Source organism: Mirounga leonina, unplaced genomic scaffold, assembly GCF_011800145.1.
Source record: "Mirounga leonina isolate KUSES-001 unplaced genomic scaffold, KU_Mleo_1.0 Mir_97, whole genome shotgun sequence".
Taxonomy (NCBI): domain Eukaryota; kingdom Metazoa; phylum Chordata; class Mammalia; order Carnivora; family Phocidae; genus Mirounga; species Mirounga leonina.
Window position 1 is genome coordinate 1,799,982 of NW_023270889.1, and position 19,504 is coordinate 1,819,485.

General features: G+C 36.9%; 1 protein-coding gene across 3 annotated transcripts in view; it reads right to left on the reverse strand.

The window, feature by feature from the left end:
• Nucleotides 1–2,260: 2,260 nt before the first annotated feature.
• Nucleotides 2,261–19,504, reverse strand: part of LOC118006460 (G-protein coupled receptor-associated protein LMBRD2) — a 40,680-nt gene continuing 23,436 nt past the window's right edge. For 2 of the 3 annotated variants that reach the window (XM_034999122.1, XM_034999121.1), the window contains exons 10-18: nucleotides 16,271–16,452; nucleotides 15,594–15,727; nucleotides 14,148–14,253; nucleotides 13,374–13,471; nucleotides 9,754–9,857; nucleotides 8,096–8,142; nucleotides 6,697–6,802; nucleotides 3,955–4,084; nucleotides 2,261–3,037 (exon numbers count right to left, since the gene is read on the reverse strand). In XM_034999122.1, coding sequence (XP_034855013.1) covers nucleotides 2,953–3,037; nucleotides 3,955–4,084; nucleotides 6,697–6,802; nucleotides 8,096–8,142; nucleotides 9,754–9,857; nucleotides 13,374–13,471; nucleotides 14,148–14,253; nucleotides 15,594–15,727; nucleotides 16,271–16,452 — 992 coding nt within the window. In that variant the 3' untranslated portion in view covers nucleotides 2,261–2,952. The remainder of the gene's footprint in view (nucleotides 3,038–3,954; nucleotides 4,085–6,696; nucleotides 6,803–8,095; nucleotides 8,143–9,753; nucleotides 9,858–13,373; nucleotides 13,472–14,147; nucleotides 14,254–15,593; nucleotides 15,728–16,270; nucleotides 16,453–19,504) is intronic. The other variant, XM_034999123.1, reaches the window with a different exon arrangement.

Sequence of the window (19,504 nt, forward strand, 5' to 3'; positions counted from 1 at the left end):
CAATTTTCTGATCTATTTTTTATAAATGGAAAACCTTTGAATGTTTTGATTTAGCTCTTACCACTCTTGTGAAATGAGGACCTCTTGTGTGTTGAAAGTACTCGAAAGCCCTTGATTCATTTGGTAAGAGAGCAAATTTTAATAATTAGGCTTATACCTTACTTCTTATTTTAATAATGATTTTTATAAAAAAGCTCCACTGATAAGAACAAGTTACTGATGTAGTAACAAAAGTTAATTGGCAACTTACAGGTGATTACTTTCTGCAGTGGTTGTTTTGAATTACTGGCTTACTGGATATCCTTATCCTAATGATTATTTAGAAAAATAATTTAGAAAATTTAACCAGGTATCTATTATTACATAAGAAAGACATCACAAGCTAATTATCAGAAGTAATTCTTCAGGAAATTACTTTGCATTTATAGTGTATGAATTTAGTAGTAATGTTTTGCAGTAGAGGTCATTACATTTTAATAAGCTTCCCCAAACAGAAAACTTCTGTTCTTACTCCACCTTTTTTTACACAAGGTGGCTTAACAAATATTAACTTAGTTCCCCCCACCAATAAACTCTTTATTCTTCAGGGGTTAAATCATTACCTTATGAACTCAAATTTTCCAGCCAGGTAACCTTCCTATATGATCATATATAAAATCCTGTAAGATAAATTCTGCTTAAAAAGTTGAACACTCTAGACTTAAACAACCAAAAGTTATTTTGGAAATAACTCAGAAGTCACAAAGGAAGCTAGGTTATTACATACACTTCAATTATTATAAAGGAAAGTAGTACATTCCCCTACATATTCCTATCAATTTATTTTAGGGCATTAGAAGTTACAAAAGTGACTGGATAATCTCTTTTTCTGCTTCTATTTCTTCTACAGCATCTGGGTTTCATGACAAAACCTGATGAGAAACAACATTATACTTAAGGAAAATATTCCAAGGTAAACCCAAAGACCAAATACACAACAATACTATTTTCAAAGCACTTTAGATAAATTAGTCCAAAAACAGTTTTTGCTTTGGGGACTTAAAAGCTTCTCTGTAATTGTAAGAAACTGGGCTGATCGTTTCTCCGTTTAACACCTTCAAGTATCACTAGGGAAAGTAGCACAGGAAACAATTTATTTTGTTTTGTTTTTTAAACTCCAGCATATCAACATCAACTCAATATACCCTCACAATAGTTGTGTGAGGTAGATCAGTAGGTAAATAGCAAGTATCATCTCCATTTCACGAATGAAGAAATTGAGGCACTGAAAGGTTACACAATTTGCCCGAGATATTCAATGGTCAATCATGAAATTACAAACAGTACCAAATGATCTCTGCTTCTGGCCTATAGCTCTCTAACCACACTTTAGAGTGAAAGGCTGTGTGTGTATTCTCAAATGGGCAGCCTGTATAACCTTTGACTGAGAATAAATTCTATCCGTTTATAATTATTTTAAAAGGGACCTAACCTCAAATATCATAAAACTGAACAAAATCAGATAATTAGGATGATACACTATTCCTTTCAGTATCTGCATGGATCTGTCTCTTAAAATTTACATGATAATACTAAGTAAAAAGCAAAATAAAAAATTTAAAATTATGAGTCAAGGGAAGATTACCTTCAAGAAACATACAATCTTATCGTTAGGGTGATCATATAATTCATTTTCAACCTGGGATACTTCAGAGTGAAAGCGAACACTATTAAAAATTACACGGAATAGCAGGTGTTAAACTGAGACTGTTGTGGCAAGCTCACAAAGAGTCGCCACTGGATGAATCCACAGCAGGGATTCTCTGAGTTGTAAACATTTCAGGGACATGAAAAACTCTCTGCAAGCATGTTGTGTTCTACTGTGCAATATTCACTGTGCAATAAAACATGGATGATTGCAAATATACCCAACTTTGGCTTAAACACAAAAGTTTAAAAATGCTTTTTTAAAATAATAAGCATGTTTAACAAAATTATTACACATAAACCACAATTTAAGTGTTAATAATAATAGTAAGTGGATTCATATTTTACCTTTAAATAACCAAATGTTATTTTCCAGAAAGCATCAATACGCACCTTTAAAAATTAGAGAATTTTGTGGGACTCTTTGGTTATTAAAAACAAAACAAAACAACAACCACCCACTATTTCCCATTAATGCTTCAGATTCTCTTTGAGTGGAACGATCAATACTTAAATCAATATGCTGAATGATAAAGGTGAACATTTCTCCCTGAAATGAAAATCTTTTACAAAGTAATACCAAAAGCATAATGTAATTTCCAGTTACTAGCAAAGACTGAAAGAATAATACATCACCCAGTTATAGTACACATGCCAAAGATACTAACACTATCAGTTGAAGTATAATCTTAATTATACATGCAAAAACTTCACTAATTTGCATACAGAGTTGAAAAAGAGCTTTCTACATTCAGTTATGTCTGGTAAGTAAGCCTTGTTTTAAAACGTGGGTTCTGTAAATACCATTATTATTTGAGGTCTCCATCTCGTTGAGAAATACAGGATTAACATATTCTTTAAAAACAGCAAAAACGTAAATCACAATAATAAAACCGTATGATGTTATTTAGTTATGACGTATGGCTTTCTTGGATCTTTAAAACAACTTTCCCGAAAAAAATGAATCTGAAACAAACCGAACTACCTGTTCTCAACATATACGGATCTTTCTCATGAACTGAATCCTTCCACTACACTGGTACTTTTAAGGCAGACACTTCAGGAATGGTGTGTAATAAAAAAGACGACACTCTATTCAATGGGCAATAAACTATTATTACTAAGATGTGAGTAACTTTCAGTGCCTTTTTTTGTCCTGACACTTTTCACTACGAGTACAGTGTAAATTCTGGGGCACACATATGTTCATAAAGACTGGACTGATGTGTTGATCTTGGTTAGTTGTTCCATAAATTCTTTCAGACTTTATACATCATCAAATATTCCGGTTTGAGACATCGAGAGGTATCGTCCACCAGGCTGATACCTGAAAGGTGGATAAAGAAATGATCTGAGGCATCAAAAATAACAAAGGAGGAGAGAAAAACAAGGACACATTAAAAGGAAGCGGCTACATAATTTGTAAGCATCATTTGTAAAATCTATTCAGTAGCTGAAAGCAGAAACTTACAAAGATGATATCCCAAGGGGGTTTACTTAATTATAAATTAATCAACAGCTTTTTTAGAGCCTAGAATACACATATAACAGGGTGAGAGATATAAAAAGAAAGGGATAGGGAGATGTGAACACATCATGGAACTGAAGATTTAATAACCACTCTTGATTATTCAACAGAAATAGAATATCCCAGGGTTTCTGCTGTTTACAGGCAATACTGTAGCAAATAACGTCATGCAGATGATATTTTGCTTCTGTTTAATTATTTTCCCAGAGCACAGTGGCTAAAAGCACGACTCGACTGCCAGAGTCCTGGGTTTTGAATGCCTGACTTTGCCATTTGCAAGCTGTGTTACTCTGGGTAAGTTACTAAACCTCTCTGGATTCAAATCCAATTGGACTGACAACCATAAAATACAGTACTGTCGGTAATGTGCTTAGAATAGTGTCTGACACCCAGTCACGGCTATGTAGCCGTTGCTAAATATGATTAATTTCATAAATGGGATCATTAGAAATAGGCATATAAACATTGTTAAGATCCTTACTATCAATTTCAATTTTTCTTTCTTATTTAGAATACCACTAGTAGTTTATGGAGATAGCAATTTCAGCTATCCAGCACCACTGGATGCTATAATTTTTAAAATATAAAAGCATTAGCAGGTATAAAAAGTTACCAAAGGTTGATTAATATGGTTATTATTAGCAGTAAAGATGAACATTTTCCTTATGTTTATCTCATCAAGTTGTTATGTTATCAAAATTTCAGAATGTTGAAGCCAAAATGACCCAGCCAGAGCTTACCTTTCTGATTTAGATTCAAGAGGATCATCAGTGAATGTTTCTGCATTAAAATCCAAAGGTTCTACATCTTGGAGGAGTTCTATTCGGTCCCTTTCAGTCCTGTTATTGGCCCTGGTGTATTTAGATGCTGCTGTAAAGGAAGGAAAAAAAAATATGTCTACTTTTCTGTTGTCTTTATGGGTTACCGTCTCTAGACTCACGAAAAAAAGTCAAGATTATAAAGGATCTGAATTTTGATTGTGAAGACAATAGTAAGAAAAGATAACTACTTGATTTCTTAAAAATCAGATTAAAATGAGAAATGGTATGATAGAAAATAACAAGGAAAAGTTTCTCCCTTGCAGCTAGCCTAAGCTCAGAAGCAGGTACAATGCAAAGATTCAATTAATATGAATCAGAATTAACATTTAACATATGAACTATGAAATTGTTCATTATCAAGTTTCAACTGGTTTCACAGTGAATCCAGGGGCTGCTGTATCTCAGTTCTTGGCTAGAATTTTCTTTAAGGCGTACTCAACTCCAGGTCTTCAAGGAGGCCTGAGTCTTTTTCCCAGGAGACAAGAGTTTAGGGTAGCTAAGTCCAAAAGAAACAAAATGCAAGCCTGGTATTTACTTTTAAATTTTCTAGTAGCGACATGAAAAAAGTAAAAAGGAACAGGTGAAATTAATTTTAACAGACTTAATCTAGTTCAATATATCCGATATATTATCATTTAAACATGGGGCACCAGCCACATTGCCAATGCTCAGTGGCCACATGTGGGTAATGCAGACCATCCTGGTCAGTACAGATCTACTGCACTAACTCTCCCTTCTCTCTATGTGGATGGGGTGGGTTTTCTTCATAAACAACCTAAATTTTCACAATGTTCTTCTGAGCAGTCCAATAGCTTCAAAAGAACTTTATGATATAGCTCTTTTTGAAAACTTAAGGTAAGCTAATTCGATCGTATCTTACGCTTTTGTCATCTTGGACTCTGCCCTTCATCTTTTCTCTCATTCATTCAGCAAATATTGGTTGCCTCCTACATTCCAGGTTCTCCTCAAGTCATTATCCTAAGGCGTTGTATTTCCTCTTCTCTTGAACATTCTCCCACACTCCCACATCTTTCTACCATGTCAACTCCTATTCCGCGGTAAGCAAGCTTCCAAATCTTTGTAGAATCCCCTCTCTTTTTCCTAGCTCTTTTTTTTTTTTTTGAAGATTTTATTTATTTGAGAGAGAGAGAGGCAGAGAGGGAGAGGGAGAAGCAGGCTCCCCGCTGAACAGAGAGCCCGACCCTGGGATCATGACCTGAGCCCGAAGACGGACGCTTAACCGGCTGAGCCACCCAGGCGCCCCTCTTTCCTAGCTTTAACTACACCTTCAGCTCTCTCCCATATCTTCTACCCTAAATATCATTCAAACACACCCTTTCCTCCTCATCCCCAGGATCACTGCTTATTTTAGGCCCTCATTTCTTTTTTTTTTTTTTTTTTAAAGATTTTATTTATTTATTTGAGAGAGAGAATGAGACAGAGAGCATGAGAGGGGGGAGGGTCAGAGAGAGAGGCAGACTCCCTGCTGAGCAGGGAGCCCGACGTGGGACTCGATCCCGGGACTCCAGGATCATGACCTGGGCCGAAGGCAGTCGCTTAACCAACTGAGCCACCCAGGCGCCCAGGCCCTCATTTCTTGATCGCATTACCAACACAGACATTAAATTGGTTTCTGTGTCCCACTTCCCCGGAAATCATGCTTTATGTTCAAATTTATCTTTTGAAACCAAAAATCTGAGCATGCTCCTTTCCTGACTGAAATCTTCACTTGAGAGAAAGTCTTCACTTCTGAGCATGGTAATACCTGCTTCCCAACTGTCTCTGCAGCCTTACCTCTTATCAGGCTCCTCATACTTTAGGATCTTGTCACAGAAACAAACTTGCATTCTCCCAAAGGTACTCTTCAGTCACTCATTCATCTTTCTGCCTAAAACACCTTCACCTGGCTAAGTACCATTCATTCCCAAATGCTCAGTTACTATTATTTTATCACAGAAATCCTTTCCCAATAAAGAACTCTTTTTCTATCCCCTGAGCTGAGCTCCCTCAGCATCAGGAGTGTCCCCTTCTACTCTCTCAGCATTCCTGCATCTCCCCCAAAGACAAACCTCCTCTACCATCTACTCTGGTCAGAGTCCTGGGCAAAAATAGGGTTCTTGCCACCTTCCCAGGGGCAGATGGCAGGGTCAAGGATGTGGGGAGGTATCCTAACTCAACCCACTGGCAAATGTTTTCTACTTGCTATCAGTCCCTCACAAAATTAATTGGCATCCCAAGGACAGGAAATTAACTTCTCTATATCCCTGTATACCTGGGAAAGTATCTGACATATGGGTCAGTCAGGCAACGGTTATAAAAATGAGTGAACTGCCTACATCTACTAACAGAAAAGTAAAGAACAACATCTAGGTAAATAGTAGAAATCAACACCTGCCTACAACACGCCTGGGATAAGTACTGATATTATTTAGGGTAGTATGATTACAACTCTTCATGCGTTGTCCCAATTCTCCATCTCCTATCAGAATGCATACTTGAGTTTCCCTTTCTTTCTATACACTGAGGTGTGAAAAAGGAAAGACACTGCAGAACCACCTCTACAGTTCTCTAAAGCATTTTTGAATGGCTGTCTTAATTCTCAGTCTCTATGCAAGCAAGCATAAGAAAACTTCTAAGGGAACTAGAAAATAAACGACTTACATCGGGTGGTACTAAGATCTGAGAGGCTTGATTCTTTCGAGTCAACATGAATATTTCTGTTTCTAGTGGAATCTTCTCTACTGTGTCCATAACGTTCTTTCCATTCCTAAGTCAGAAACACAAATGAATATGTAACAAAGGAACTCATAGGCAGAAAGTATTCATCAGTGTCAACAGACTGTATGTATAGAGTAAGAGAATTTAGTTATTTTCATCAGAAATTCACCAGATAATCAGTATGATTAGCATAGTACCATGAAAATTTTCAAAAATAATTTTTCTTGTCTCTACCTGATTTTAATACAGTCTCCAAACTTTCTTCCAAATGAAGATTTATAGACATCTTTGCTTGCTATAATTAACCTTTTCAATTCTTCTGTCTAAAATGTCAAAACAACACGATAGCTACAACAGGCTTAGCTTGACCACATAAAAGTTATGAGAACTCCTAATAATTCATGAAATGTTAACAAAATTTTCTCCTATATAAATAAACTACAAATATCAGAGACCTGAAAAGTCACTTTCGAAAGCAAAATTAGAGTTGTATACAAACATGATTAGATAGCTGTAGTCAAACCATATGAAGTGGGATGCTACTCAATCAATTCTTAGAACTGAAAGGAACCTTAGAGGTCACCTTATTCGACCTCCCCTGCAGTGTAGGGTTTCATTCTAAAATAGCCATGTCATTGGCTCTCTTATTAGATGACATGGAAGTTTCTATTGTGAGCAGCCCATCACAATTTTGATAAACTGTGGAAGTTAGAAGTTTTCACCGAGAGGTGAAATCTATCTCCAGTAACTTCCACTCTCTGGTTCCAGTTATGGCTTCTGAAATAAAGAACAAGTCTCCTTTTACATGACACACACTAACATATATGAAGACAGCTATCATGTCTCCTCTGAGTCTTCATTTCTCCAGTATAGATACACCTAGGTGTTGTAAACTTGTGGTAACCGTGACTAAATTTTTCTAATTTTCTGCTTTTTCACTCTCTAGGTGAAGTTTAGTTTGCCTCAGCAAACAAAGGACTGAAGAAAATTGAAGAGGAATACAATTAATGTCATATTACCAAAAAGCATAACAATTTTAAAGCAATCAAAATGACTTTAATAACAAGATTGCATGAATTTATTAATTCTTTCATTAAGTATTCACAGAGCACTGACCTTAGGCAAGAAACTGCTAGATGCTGGACACAAGTAATTTAATACTAATGACTTTTTAGAACAGGTCTGACAAAACACTTAGAATGTACATCTGAAAGTATTAAAATTACCTTTTTTAAAAAACGTGTCCTATGTCATTTTCCCACTGTGCTTTGGTCTTTAGCCAATTCTAAATCAGTAAAATTCTTATGATTAGGTTAAGCAAATTAATAAGTACTATACTTACTCTTCTTCGATTTTCACCTTCTTCTTGCCTTTGCCTTTTTCTCTTCTCTAGAGACAGAAAAGTGGTCTCAAATTTGGTATAACATGGTTTAATTAGACGTAGAGTAACTGAAGTAAAGGTATCAGGCTATGACCAATTTCCTTTAAATTACTACAAAGTCAAAAGTAATAGGTTATTGTTGGAAAGAACCTAAGAGGTCACCTAAGTCCAAAGAAAATACCTTCTGTATTTTTGTTGGAGATGACCTTTAGGCCTTCCCTAAATAGTTTTAGAGGAATAAGTTCTTCCTCATGGTGATCTCAAATTTGTTGGTAACTTCTTTTTCTTTGCCTTATCTTCTAAATTAAGTTGATACTTCTTCCTGCATAAAAGTCCTTCCCCTTATTCTTTTCAGGCTATATACTCAGTATTTTTTTTTCATAAGATACACTCTACAGTCTCATAGTTCTGGCTGTCCTTCTCTAAATACCTCTAACTTATCAGTTCTACTGTTGAAATCTTACCCAGGACTGAAATATGATACTCCAGATGAGATCTAATTAATGTAAAAAGCAGTAGAACCATTATATCAGCTAGACCCCACCTTCCTAGAAGAGAATTGGAAGGTTACAATAGCTTCTATTGGCGCCACAAAATATTTTGGTTTAGATTTAACTAATGATCACACAAAAGCTCCAGACCCCCGTAGGGAGAATGTCTAGGAATCAATGTCCCCACACTCAAGTTTTGTTTTCTTTTTTCCCTACCATCACTTGAACATCAGGAAATTTGATGTACTCAGTGTTGGGATTAGACTCTAGTAGGGTGCCATGTATTCTAACAGGTTGTTAATGATCATGGTATTCTCAAAACCAGCCTTGGCTTGAATGATTTCCTGTGCGGTATTAAACTGATGATTCTTTCAACGCATGAATTTGGTAGTTGTACTGAGCTTGGCAAATCTGTTTCCAGAAAAACACGAAAATGACTCCAACGCCATCCAAGAGCATTATTTAGTTGAGGACATACTAAATTTCTGCTGCGGTATTTCTTAAAGATGGATGAAACCATCATTTGTTTTCAAATTATTTTTGCTATGAAGGTTGTATGTAGATTTTTAGCTAAAAAACATTAATTTCTTTTTTTTCAAGATTTTATTTATTTATTTGACACATAGAGAGAGAGAGCGCGCACACAAGCAGGGGGAGCAACAGAGGGAGAGAGAGGAGCAGGCTTTCCGTTGAACAGGGAGCCCAATATGGGGCTCAATCCCAGGACCCAAGGATCATGACCTGAGCCGAAGGCAGACGTTTAATCAACTGAGCCACCCAGGTGCCCCAAAAACATTCATTTCTGAAGATAGACTAAAAATTACAAATTATACAGGGCGCCTGGGTGGCTCAGTTGGTTAAGCGACTGCCTTCGGCTCAGGTCATGATCCTGGAGTCCCGGGATCGAGTCCCGCATCGGGCTCCCTGCTCGGCAGGGAGTCTGCTTCTCCCTCTGACCCTCCTCCCTCTCATGCTCTCTGTCTCTCATTCTCTCTGTCCCAAATAAATAAATAAAATCTTAAAAAAAATAAAATAAAAAAAAATAAAAATTACAAATTATACAAACACTAATTTTCTATTTTGAGTCTTAGTACTTTCCTTTCATTTATTTTAAAAGACAAATCTTACCTCGTCTGATTAACTCTTTTCCTTCATCAACCAAGTCTGATGTCATATCATTATCTCCCATGAACTGCTGGAAACCAAGTAGATTCAAACAACGAGTTCCCAAACTAATAAAAGTAGATTTAGAAAAGACAAGCATTATTTCTCATTGTAAATGTTTAGATAAACTGTTCTTTAGTATTGTCACCCCAAAGAAGCCTATGTTTTATTATTAGTTATCACAGCAAGCTATGTAGTTATACTTGTCTTTCTTTAAGAAGGACGTATTTCTCTTCCTAAGAAGTTTATATAGCCAGTACTCCACTGACACGGTATTCATTATACCCAGATTTCTTACAAAAATAAACTGAGTTGGGCCATTAGGTTTTCTGAAGGTATTCCTTCAGAAAATTATTACATAATACAAAACAGTGGCTGTAATACAAATGCAATTTATTCTTTTCTTATAGTCAAACAATTCTAATGCTGAAAATACACACACAACCAGTATTCCCAAGTGTAAGATAACCTGATTTAGAAAATCTTAATTATGCAAATTGATTTTCATGTTCAATTTTTTTAATAACCTGAGAGCTAGTCAATTCCACTTAAATAGCTTTAATTATACACTCTGAATTTATTACGATATCTTGAGGGCTATTATTTTATCTTATTTGGTATTTACTTTTTTTTTTTTTTTTATTCATGAGAGACAGAGCGAGAGAGAAAGGCAGAGGGAGAAGCAGGCTCCCAAGGAGCAGGGAGCCTGATGCGGGACTCGATCCCAGGACCCTGAGATCATGACCTGAGCCGAAGGCAGACGCTTAACCATCTGAGCCACCCAGGCGCCCTTATTTGGTATTTACTTTAAACCTCACTATTGTATAGGACAAGAATACTCTGAAAATACGATACACAAGGAAAGAAGCAATGGATGGATAGGCAGGATTAATATTTGTTAAGATCCTACCATATACATCAGCCAATTTACAGTTACTCTCTCATTTTATTCTTACTGTAATCCTAAGAAATAATCACTTTACAGATAAGGAAACAGAGGCTCAAGGGGTTAAATACTTTGCTAATCATCATTTAGGAGTTTTAGAGCTGAGATTTAAATCCAAGACAAAACAAAGACCAAGCTCTTTTTATTGCCTTAGTTTTCAGACTTTTTCACTGATGTACTTCTAATGGCATAAGCCTGAACACATACATGGAGCAAGAGGGGAGAGAGGAAGAAGGAGAAAGCGGGGAATGAATGTGTGTGTGTTGGGGGGGATTCAGGCGTATGTGCGCTGGGAGGAAAGAAAAACAGTAGAACAGCTACAAGAAAGTGAAGGTCTTCCATTTTACATGACCGATATGCAAAAAATCTGACTGTGTAAATCTGATGATGTGTAAAAAATCATAATATATTTCCTTGCTTTAATATACCATTTACCATTGAGCAAAACTGGGGTTTTGGGTAGATGGTCATGTTAATTCAGTGACTTTAAATAATTCCCTTACTATTTTCATGTCCTTATGGGAATACAATACCCTAGGACGAGAAGCCCCAAACTAGATCCTTGTTTCTGGGAAGGTCATAGCTTTCTCTAAAGTGTCAGGAAACAGCCTTACACTCTCTAGGCAGATAAGTCTGAATATTAACTCTGGGGATGGCTGCACTGTTAGTAACATGGGAATTAGTAGGGCGCCTGGGTGGCTCAGTAGGTTAAGCATCCAACTGACTCTTGATGATTTCAGCTCAGGTCATGATCACAGCGTGGTGGGATGGAGCCCTTTGTTGGGCTCCACACTCAGCGGGGAGTCTGCTTGAGATTCTCTCTCCTCTCTCTCCACCCTACCCCCCTCTGTGAGTGCTCTGTCTCTCTCTCTCTCTAAAAAAATGAATAAATAAATAAAAAAAAAAACACTAAAACACGGGAATTGACTAATTACGGCAGCATTTCAAAAGAAAATGGACCTATGAAGCAATATACCATTAAAATGTCACTAAGGCATTGCTTCATACATCTCTATAATAGAATATCTATTTTGAGAGATAATTTGAAAATTAAAGAATCTGGCCTGCCTTTTCCTAAAAGACAAACTGGGACTCAAAGTTTATCCCATTTAACTCTAAAACAAAACCTTTAATGAATAATTTTCTTTTTAGACATAGTAATTCTTTATATTTAAGATTTTATAGCTGATAAAGCACTATCCCACCCATCTATTCCTTGATCCATATAACAACCGGTAGCAAGAGATGCTAATCCTGCAAACGTAACTACTAACACGTGAAGACCTAAGTCACACATTACAAGCTCTTAATGTTTCATTAATAGTTTTATAAACCTTTAAAATAAATAAGCATATAACCAAAACTAAGTTTTGGACATGCGAAGTATGGTCTCTTCCTTTACTACATCATTTTCACAACGATGACACATTTTCACAAACCTACTACTGTTTCTACCTTCAGAAAAACACTTGAAAGTTAGATTTACTATCAGTTCACATTTACAGTTTTATTTTAAAATACAATCTTTTATTTTACCTATGAAATGTTTTAAAAAGAAATGTTTTAAAACATTTGAGAGAATTTATTTCAAACAATACTTGTGTGTTTATTCAATACCTTCTTAATAAGTACACACATATTATTTGTAATAACTATAATAATGGCACTGGAAGATTTAAATGAAAAGTGGTTGGGTGAAACATTTTCATCAGAAAAACAAACTGATTAACATCAATAAATATATTTTTAAGGGCACCTGAGTGGCTCAGTTGGTTAAGTGTCTGACTCTTGGTTTCATTCAGTTCAGGTTGTGATCTCATGGGTTGTGGGATCGAGTCCTGCCTCAGGCTCCACACTGCGTGGAGTCTGCTTGGGATTCTCTCTCTCCTCTCCCTCTGCCCCTCCCCTACTCACACATGCTTGCATGCTCTCTCTCGCAAATAAATAAGTAAATAAATCTTTAAAAATAAATATTTTTTTAAGAGCGGTCTTTTTGGTGTGACACGGAGCACTTACGCAGTTAGCGAAGACCGCAGACCTAGTACAGGAGGAGGGCACCTGCCATGTGCAAGTAGGGAAGACAAGGTGCTAGAAGACAAGCATATCTCTCTTTACCTCCTTTCGAGTGGTACCCTAGGCAAAGATTCAATCACTTTTTTCTAATCCTATAAAAAACAGTAGTCTGTATCCTTTCCAGCCTTAAATGTACTGCCTAATTACAATTGCTCCTCATCTGATGTTTTGTGCTGGCGAAGGTCTGAGGCCTCTAGAAACCTGGCAATGATTGTGGGGAAAGCTCTAAGACTTATTTATGTTACTGGATAAAAGATGGTCATGGGGGTATTTTATAAGCTACACTGCCTGTCATTGTTGAAGGCTGGGACTTAGAGTTAACATTCTGTAATCAATCCTATCACTTTGTAGCCTAAATACTTGTAAAAGAATGATTGTACTTCTCTTTTCTGAAATCTACCTTCAGAGGGAGAGCCTGACCTCATCACTTAAGCAAATCCTTTAAACTACCCCCAGCTCCCCCAAAGCCACAATAAAACAAACAACCAAAACCTAACCAGTAAATATTTAAAAGGGCAGATTGGACAAGAGTTAGAGGAAAAATAATCGACGCTACGATTCTTACCTAAAGTAAGTAGCAATGCAGAGAATTACCACCAACATAGGATAATATATATAGAATCCATCTGCAATAAAGGATAAAACTTTCATGGAACCCATAATCTAAAGAGCAAAAAAAAAAAAAAGAAAAAAGTTAAATTAGTACAGTTTTATATTTTCTATATTCCTTTCCACCATTGGAAAATTCACTCATAACCAACCATATTAACAAATTTGGACTTTTTGAAAAGTAGAAATAAAGCACTAAATGGATTCATTTTTAAGTTCTCATCACAAGGAAAAAAAACTTTTAAGTATGTGAGGTGATGGATGTTAATAAAGATACTGTGGCAGTCATTTCAAGATATATACATACATCAAATCATTGTGTTGTACACCTTAAACTAATACAATGTTATATGTCAATTATGTCTGAATTTGCTTATTTATTAAGGCTTTCAAGAAAATTATTATTTTATAAATATTACTGAAAATTATCGTGTCCATGAAGATTATAAATATAAAAGCTAATAATGAGGTCTATTGATATTGCTCAGCTGCACAACCTATGTGAACCAAAAAACTTTTTTTACAGTAAAAGAGAGCGAAATAATTCTTATCCAGTCATTAGTAATTACAAATTACATACACAACCTTTAAAAGAAAGTTTGATATCAAAAAAAAAAAAAAGATCCTAATAACACTACAGAACTTTTCTGCTGGCATTAAAAGAAATCCCACAATAATACATCTCAGAGAGACAATGAATCTAAAAAAACTGCGCTCCAACCATACTTACAGATGTATAAGCAGTTGGCTGTGTATTCTGGTGAGAGATGGATGAATCCATATGTGTCAAACCCAAGAAATTAAGACATAAAGGAGGAGTCAAACGGCAAAATAACCTGTAATAAACACATTTATAAACAGAATATGTAAAAAATATGGTAGCAAATGCATTTTATTGTTTTCATCTATTTGTATTACATTTATCTTGAATTCTTAATATGAACTGTCCTTACTTGAGAGACATTCTGAAAATCCTATTAATTGCATCTCCCTAAAACATCAACACCTACAGGGCAAAACTCCAGCCTCAGGCTGCCTGCTTTGGTGGTGTTTGCCACTGCTTTAGCCTAAGAATCTGTGGAGTGCCTGTGTATGCACTTTTTCCAAGTCTACCCTCTGTGTAATCTGTCTCAGTATGGCAAGGATGGCAATATCCTCAAGGGGAGCTGTACTCACTACATAAAACCTGAAGTTGTATCGAAGTATGTCACTCTGACAAGTTCAGGTATAAAGAACTGCCTAAGCTCAGTTCTGTCCAGCTCAAAAGAGACTCTCACAGAACTAGAGTTGGAGGATACGGGGAGAGGGAAATGAAGGGAGGATGCGAATACAAAGAGGAAACATGAGGGGTTATTTTGTGTGATCGAACAATTCTGTATCTTGATTGTAGTGGTGGTTACATGAATCCACACACACACATACACACACACACACACACATGCACAAATTAAGGATAAAAATGGTGAGAACTAAATAAGTCTATCATCTAATTAACAGTAATATATCAATGTATAATTCCTGGTTTTGATACTATACAACAGCTATATAAAACGTCTCCATTCGGAGAAGCTGGGTGAAGGTTAATAGGACTCTTTGTACTACACTCACAACTTCCTATGACTCTACATTTGGAGGAAAACTGGCAAAAGAAAAAAGTCTTAAAGATGCTCAGATATGGATTCCTCTGTGAACTTCCCTAAGTCCACCCCTTCTAAATACCCAATATGACAATTTAACAATAGGGACAAATAACAGCCCAAGCTAGAGCTGTCGCTCTAAACTCTTACTAAATCTCTTAGCAAAGATTCTTCTTGTTTGTTTTCCTAAGCCCTTCACGATGCAGTCTGATGCCATGGAATCTCAGAACTCTCTAGGTCTGACTTAGCCTCTAAACTCTCAAATGGCCCTAGTATTTACTCACCTATTTATTGAATCTCTGAACTGTAAATCCAGGCTCTTTCTTTGCCTCCCTAACCTAGTAAACCTACTGTAACCTTAAACTTCAAGCAGGATTCAGCTAGCAATCAAAAGTCTAACTCATGCTTAAACCTGATCAGTGAGCTCACATAAATACAGGGGTGAGTGGAACACCCATAAAGGACAAGCAGTAAATGAGAGATCCATAGACTGCACGCAGTGGAGGCCGTCCCGTGTTTGTAAACACCCTTCTACTCACATGCCGCTGAATAGAAGGCTGTAAGCATCAGTCTGGTGATGTGAGGCCAAGTAATAGTAGTTGAACACACGGATCCTGAACACAGTAGAGTAAACGCAGATGCTGAGAAAGAAGATGGAAAGGAAGCAAGCAATCTGAAAAACAAGCAAAACCAGTTGAAGAAGAACAGACCTGAGCACTTTGCATACGTTCGTGAGCATCATCCTTTATTTCCAGCTAACATTTACTGATGTTCTAAAATTTAAACATGGGAACAGTTTTTCTTAACCATCTACGCAAATGAATTTATGGGAAAAAAATCTACATCTTAACCAGTTCAACATCCTGTCCGTGGGTTTCAAATCTACCTCCTGAAGTGAGCCCGTTCTCCCACTCCCTTGGCAACTCTCCACATGAAGACTCTTTAAGTTCTGTGCCTTCACTGGCATAAACAGGCTCAATGTATTCTCGTAAAAGAATTCTGTACTATTTGGCACCTTGTCATCTCTCCTCAAACACAGCTCTTAGTTTTTAGAGTCTGGGCAAATGGATGAAGCTCATTTTTGAAAATCTGAATAGTAACACTGCGGGGCACTTCAATGCTCTCCTCATTACTAGAGTATATAAAGAAAAAAACAACAGTTGACAGCTATTCTATGAACTGACACACGTTTATGACAGATACAAAATAAACTGACCTCGATATAAATGTAATTGTAAGTTTTTTCAGCCAGCTGTATGAAGACTGCAAAGAGGGATAAGACAGGTGTAGTACTAAAGAATGTGCATTCTGACCACACAACAATCACAGAGAAGACAGACAAAACCACGGCAAGTATCCTATAAAACCATGGTCGCAAGAGACATTCCCAGTACCATTCTGGAAGATAAAAGAAAAAGGTGATTAGGAAAACCACACAGGAGTAACAGGGTATTTACATTGTTCCAAAATATCTCTGTACAAGATACATAACTGCAAAGAGGAAAAGAGTAAGTTCGCAGTGCAGGAACCAGGCAGATCTCCTCCTCACCAAATAATCACCAGGAACGGGACAAACTGACATCCTGTGCCACCTGCCACGGAGCACCGAGAACACAGGATCACTGTGGCAGTATTCCCACCAAAAATGCAAACCTGCATCCAACATGAGGAAATGTCACACTCAAATTCGGGGACACCCAATAAAAAACAGGCCTAGAGTCTCTGAAAACATCAATGTCATAAAACAGAGAGAGAGGCTGAGAAATTGGTCCAGATGAAAGGAAACTAAGGGGACATGACCCCGAATGCAATGCATGATCTGGAATTTTTAACAAAGAATATTTTGGGACAATTTACAAAATCTGATTAAGGTCTATAGATAACAGCTCTGTTTCAAAGTTCATTTCCTGATTTTGGTCATTTTATTTGGTTATATGGGAAAATGTCTTTATTTTTAGAAAATACACGCTGAAACATTTAGGAGAAAAAGTCATCACGTCAGGATTCAATCCTGAAAAGATTAAGGAAAAATACGTATAGAGAGAGAAAGATAAAGCAAATGAATATGGTAAACCATTAACATGTGAAGAATCTGGGTGAAGGATATACAAGAATTCTTTCTACTATTCTGGCAACTTTCAGTTAAGTCTGACTTTAGGTAAAAAATAAAAGTTAAAAAAAAAAAAAAAAGCTGCCCAAATTGAAAAGGCTGTATTTTCACTTCATTCACTGAGGTGTTGAGCTCTTGGCTCACACTCTAAATCTTTCAACCTTACTCTCAGCACAATTCCTGGTGAGTTCAAGATCCACACTGGTGATCCTTTTTTTAGTACCCTAGGGCCTTTCACTTCCTGGCCCTCCTTTCCTCCTGTGATCTCATCCTCCACCCCACCTTCACAACTCATTCCCACTGCCATCCCTAAACCTCTTACTGCCAATAACTCCTTTTAATCTCATTACGGTGGCCCTGTTTCCAAGCAATATCTTCACCTAATATTCCATTTCCACTGACTGACCTTACCTGAACCCAATGATCCATTCATTCTACCACCTTTGTATTGCCACTTAACACCCTGGTATCCTATTGCTTTTTTCACCAGCTCCGATTCTATGGTCTTTACTCTCCAACATCCCAATTTCTTTGCCCTCTCTTGCTTCTCTGCCCTTGCTAAGAGAAACCACAGCCTGGCTAGATCCTACTCTCCAGCTGCTCTGAACCTGCACCCACGGAGCACCCAACCATATGCTGCAGAAGTGAGACACACACCTTGGCTGACTGGTCTCACTCTAAATTTTTAATCCGCAGCTTCAGGTGGACCCTGAGCACTGCCTGGCTAGCCTACTACTATTCACCAATCTTCTCCCATGCCTTCTCTCCTTAGCAACTATTTTGTACCTTTTTTTCTTTCTTCAAATCTCCAAAATTTCTTCCCCTACACTTACTCTCAGCATTTCACTAAGACGCTGGCAGAAGGGAACCTCCCCAAGTTCCCACCACCACCTCTTCTTACTTGCTCAGGCACATTTGTGCCTTACTTCCTAATCTAAGGGCATTCTCTCTGCACTGTTCACTATTTCCCATTGCATCGCTCCTCCTCATGAACATCATCCCAGCCATTTTCTTCTCTCATTACATTTCCTCTAAGATATCATTCCCAAATTACATGCTATAATTGGTCTTGACTCTGCCATCCTCTTTCAGCTACTACATCTTTTCTCTACTCTCTTTTATAAGGATAACATTTTGAGAGTTTCTATTCTCCCTGCTTCTAATGCTTTTTAAACTCCAACTGGGCTTTCCTATCCCCTCAACCTCCACCTTACTTCTCTGAAATCCAATGGTCAAGGTTTCATGTGCATGACACTAGACTCATCTACAACATCTGGAAGGGTATTTTACATATCCCTTTCCTCAAAACACCTTACCATCCTGCTTTTCTTCCTACTTCACTGGCCACTCCCCTTTTAGCCTTTTCCTGGTACCTCCGCATCAAGCTGAAGTCCGCCTTCTGAAGTGCCTCGGGCTTGGTCCTCAGACTTTGTCTCCTCTCTCCCAATCACTTCTTTGTTGATTTTGTTCTGACCCAGGGCCCACACATACACTGATGATGCCCTGATTTATACTTGTAGACCAGACTTCTCCCCTGAACTCCCACTTCTACGTACTCAGCACCTTCTTCAAACCTTTACGTGTACATTGCCTATTTTTCTCACTCCATAACGAGGCACTTGTCTTTACATTTATTGATATATACCAAGCACCCAACAATAGATAGCAATACATTCTCAAATATTTGTTGAATGAATGAAAACAAGTATTTCTTCCATTAAATTAGAAAAGATCTCTGCTGAAGAAGTTTTACGAGATATTTTATGGCCATATGTCTTCGTACTCAAGACCAAACATGAGAAAGAGAATCAAGTGAACATAATTGTTTATTTAGATAAATAAGGTAAATGGAAGTTTTAATATGATGACACTTTGGCATGTTTTCATTAAGTTCTTCATACTAAATCTGATAACGTTTGACGAGAATGTCATAAATAATCATTAAAGAGAATGAAATAATCATGACTACTTAGTGTCGGTCTTGTAAGTAGACCAACAGATGTAAATAATCAAAGACGATTTTTTAGGGGAATGTTTTAGTAGTATGTCAAGACTGAAGAAGGGACCCAAGCTTGTGATGTAAAACTGCTTAAAATTCTCATTATTTTAAGTAGATATTATGAATACATAATATGCCTGATGTATTGCATATATTTTTGCATAGGATTTTGATTAACTGTGAAGTAACAGTGGAAACTGATAGATTATCTGTTATACGATCAGTAAAATAGTTTGGAGGGGGAAGTTTATCATATATATAATATTACCACATGGTATACATCAAATGGTACAAATACAATTCAACTCTGCACTGGTGAAATTATATACTTTTTCCCTTTA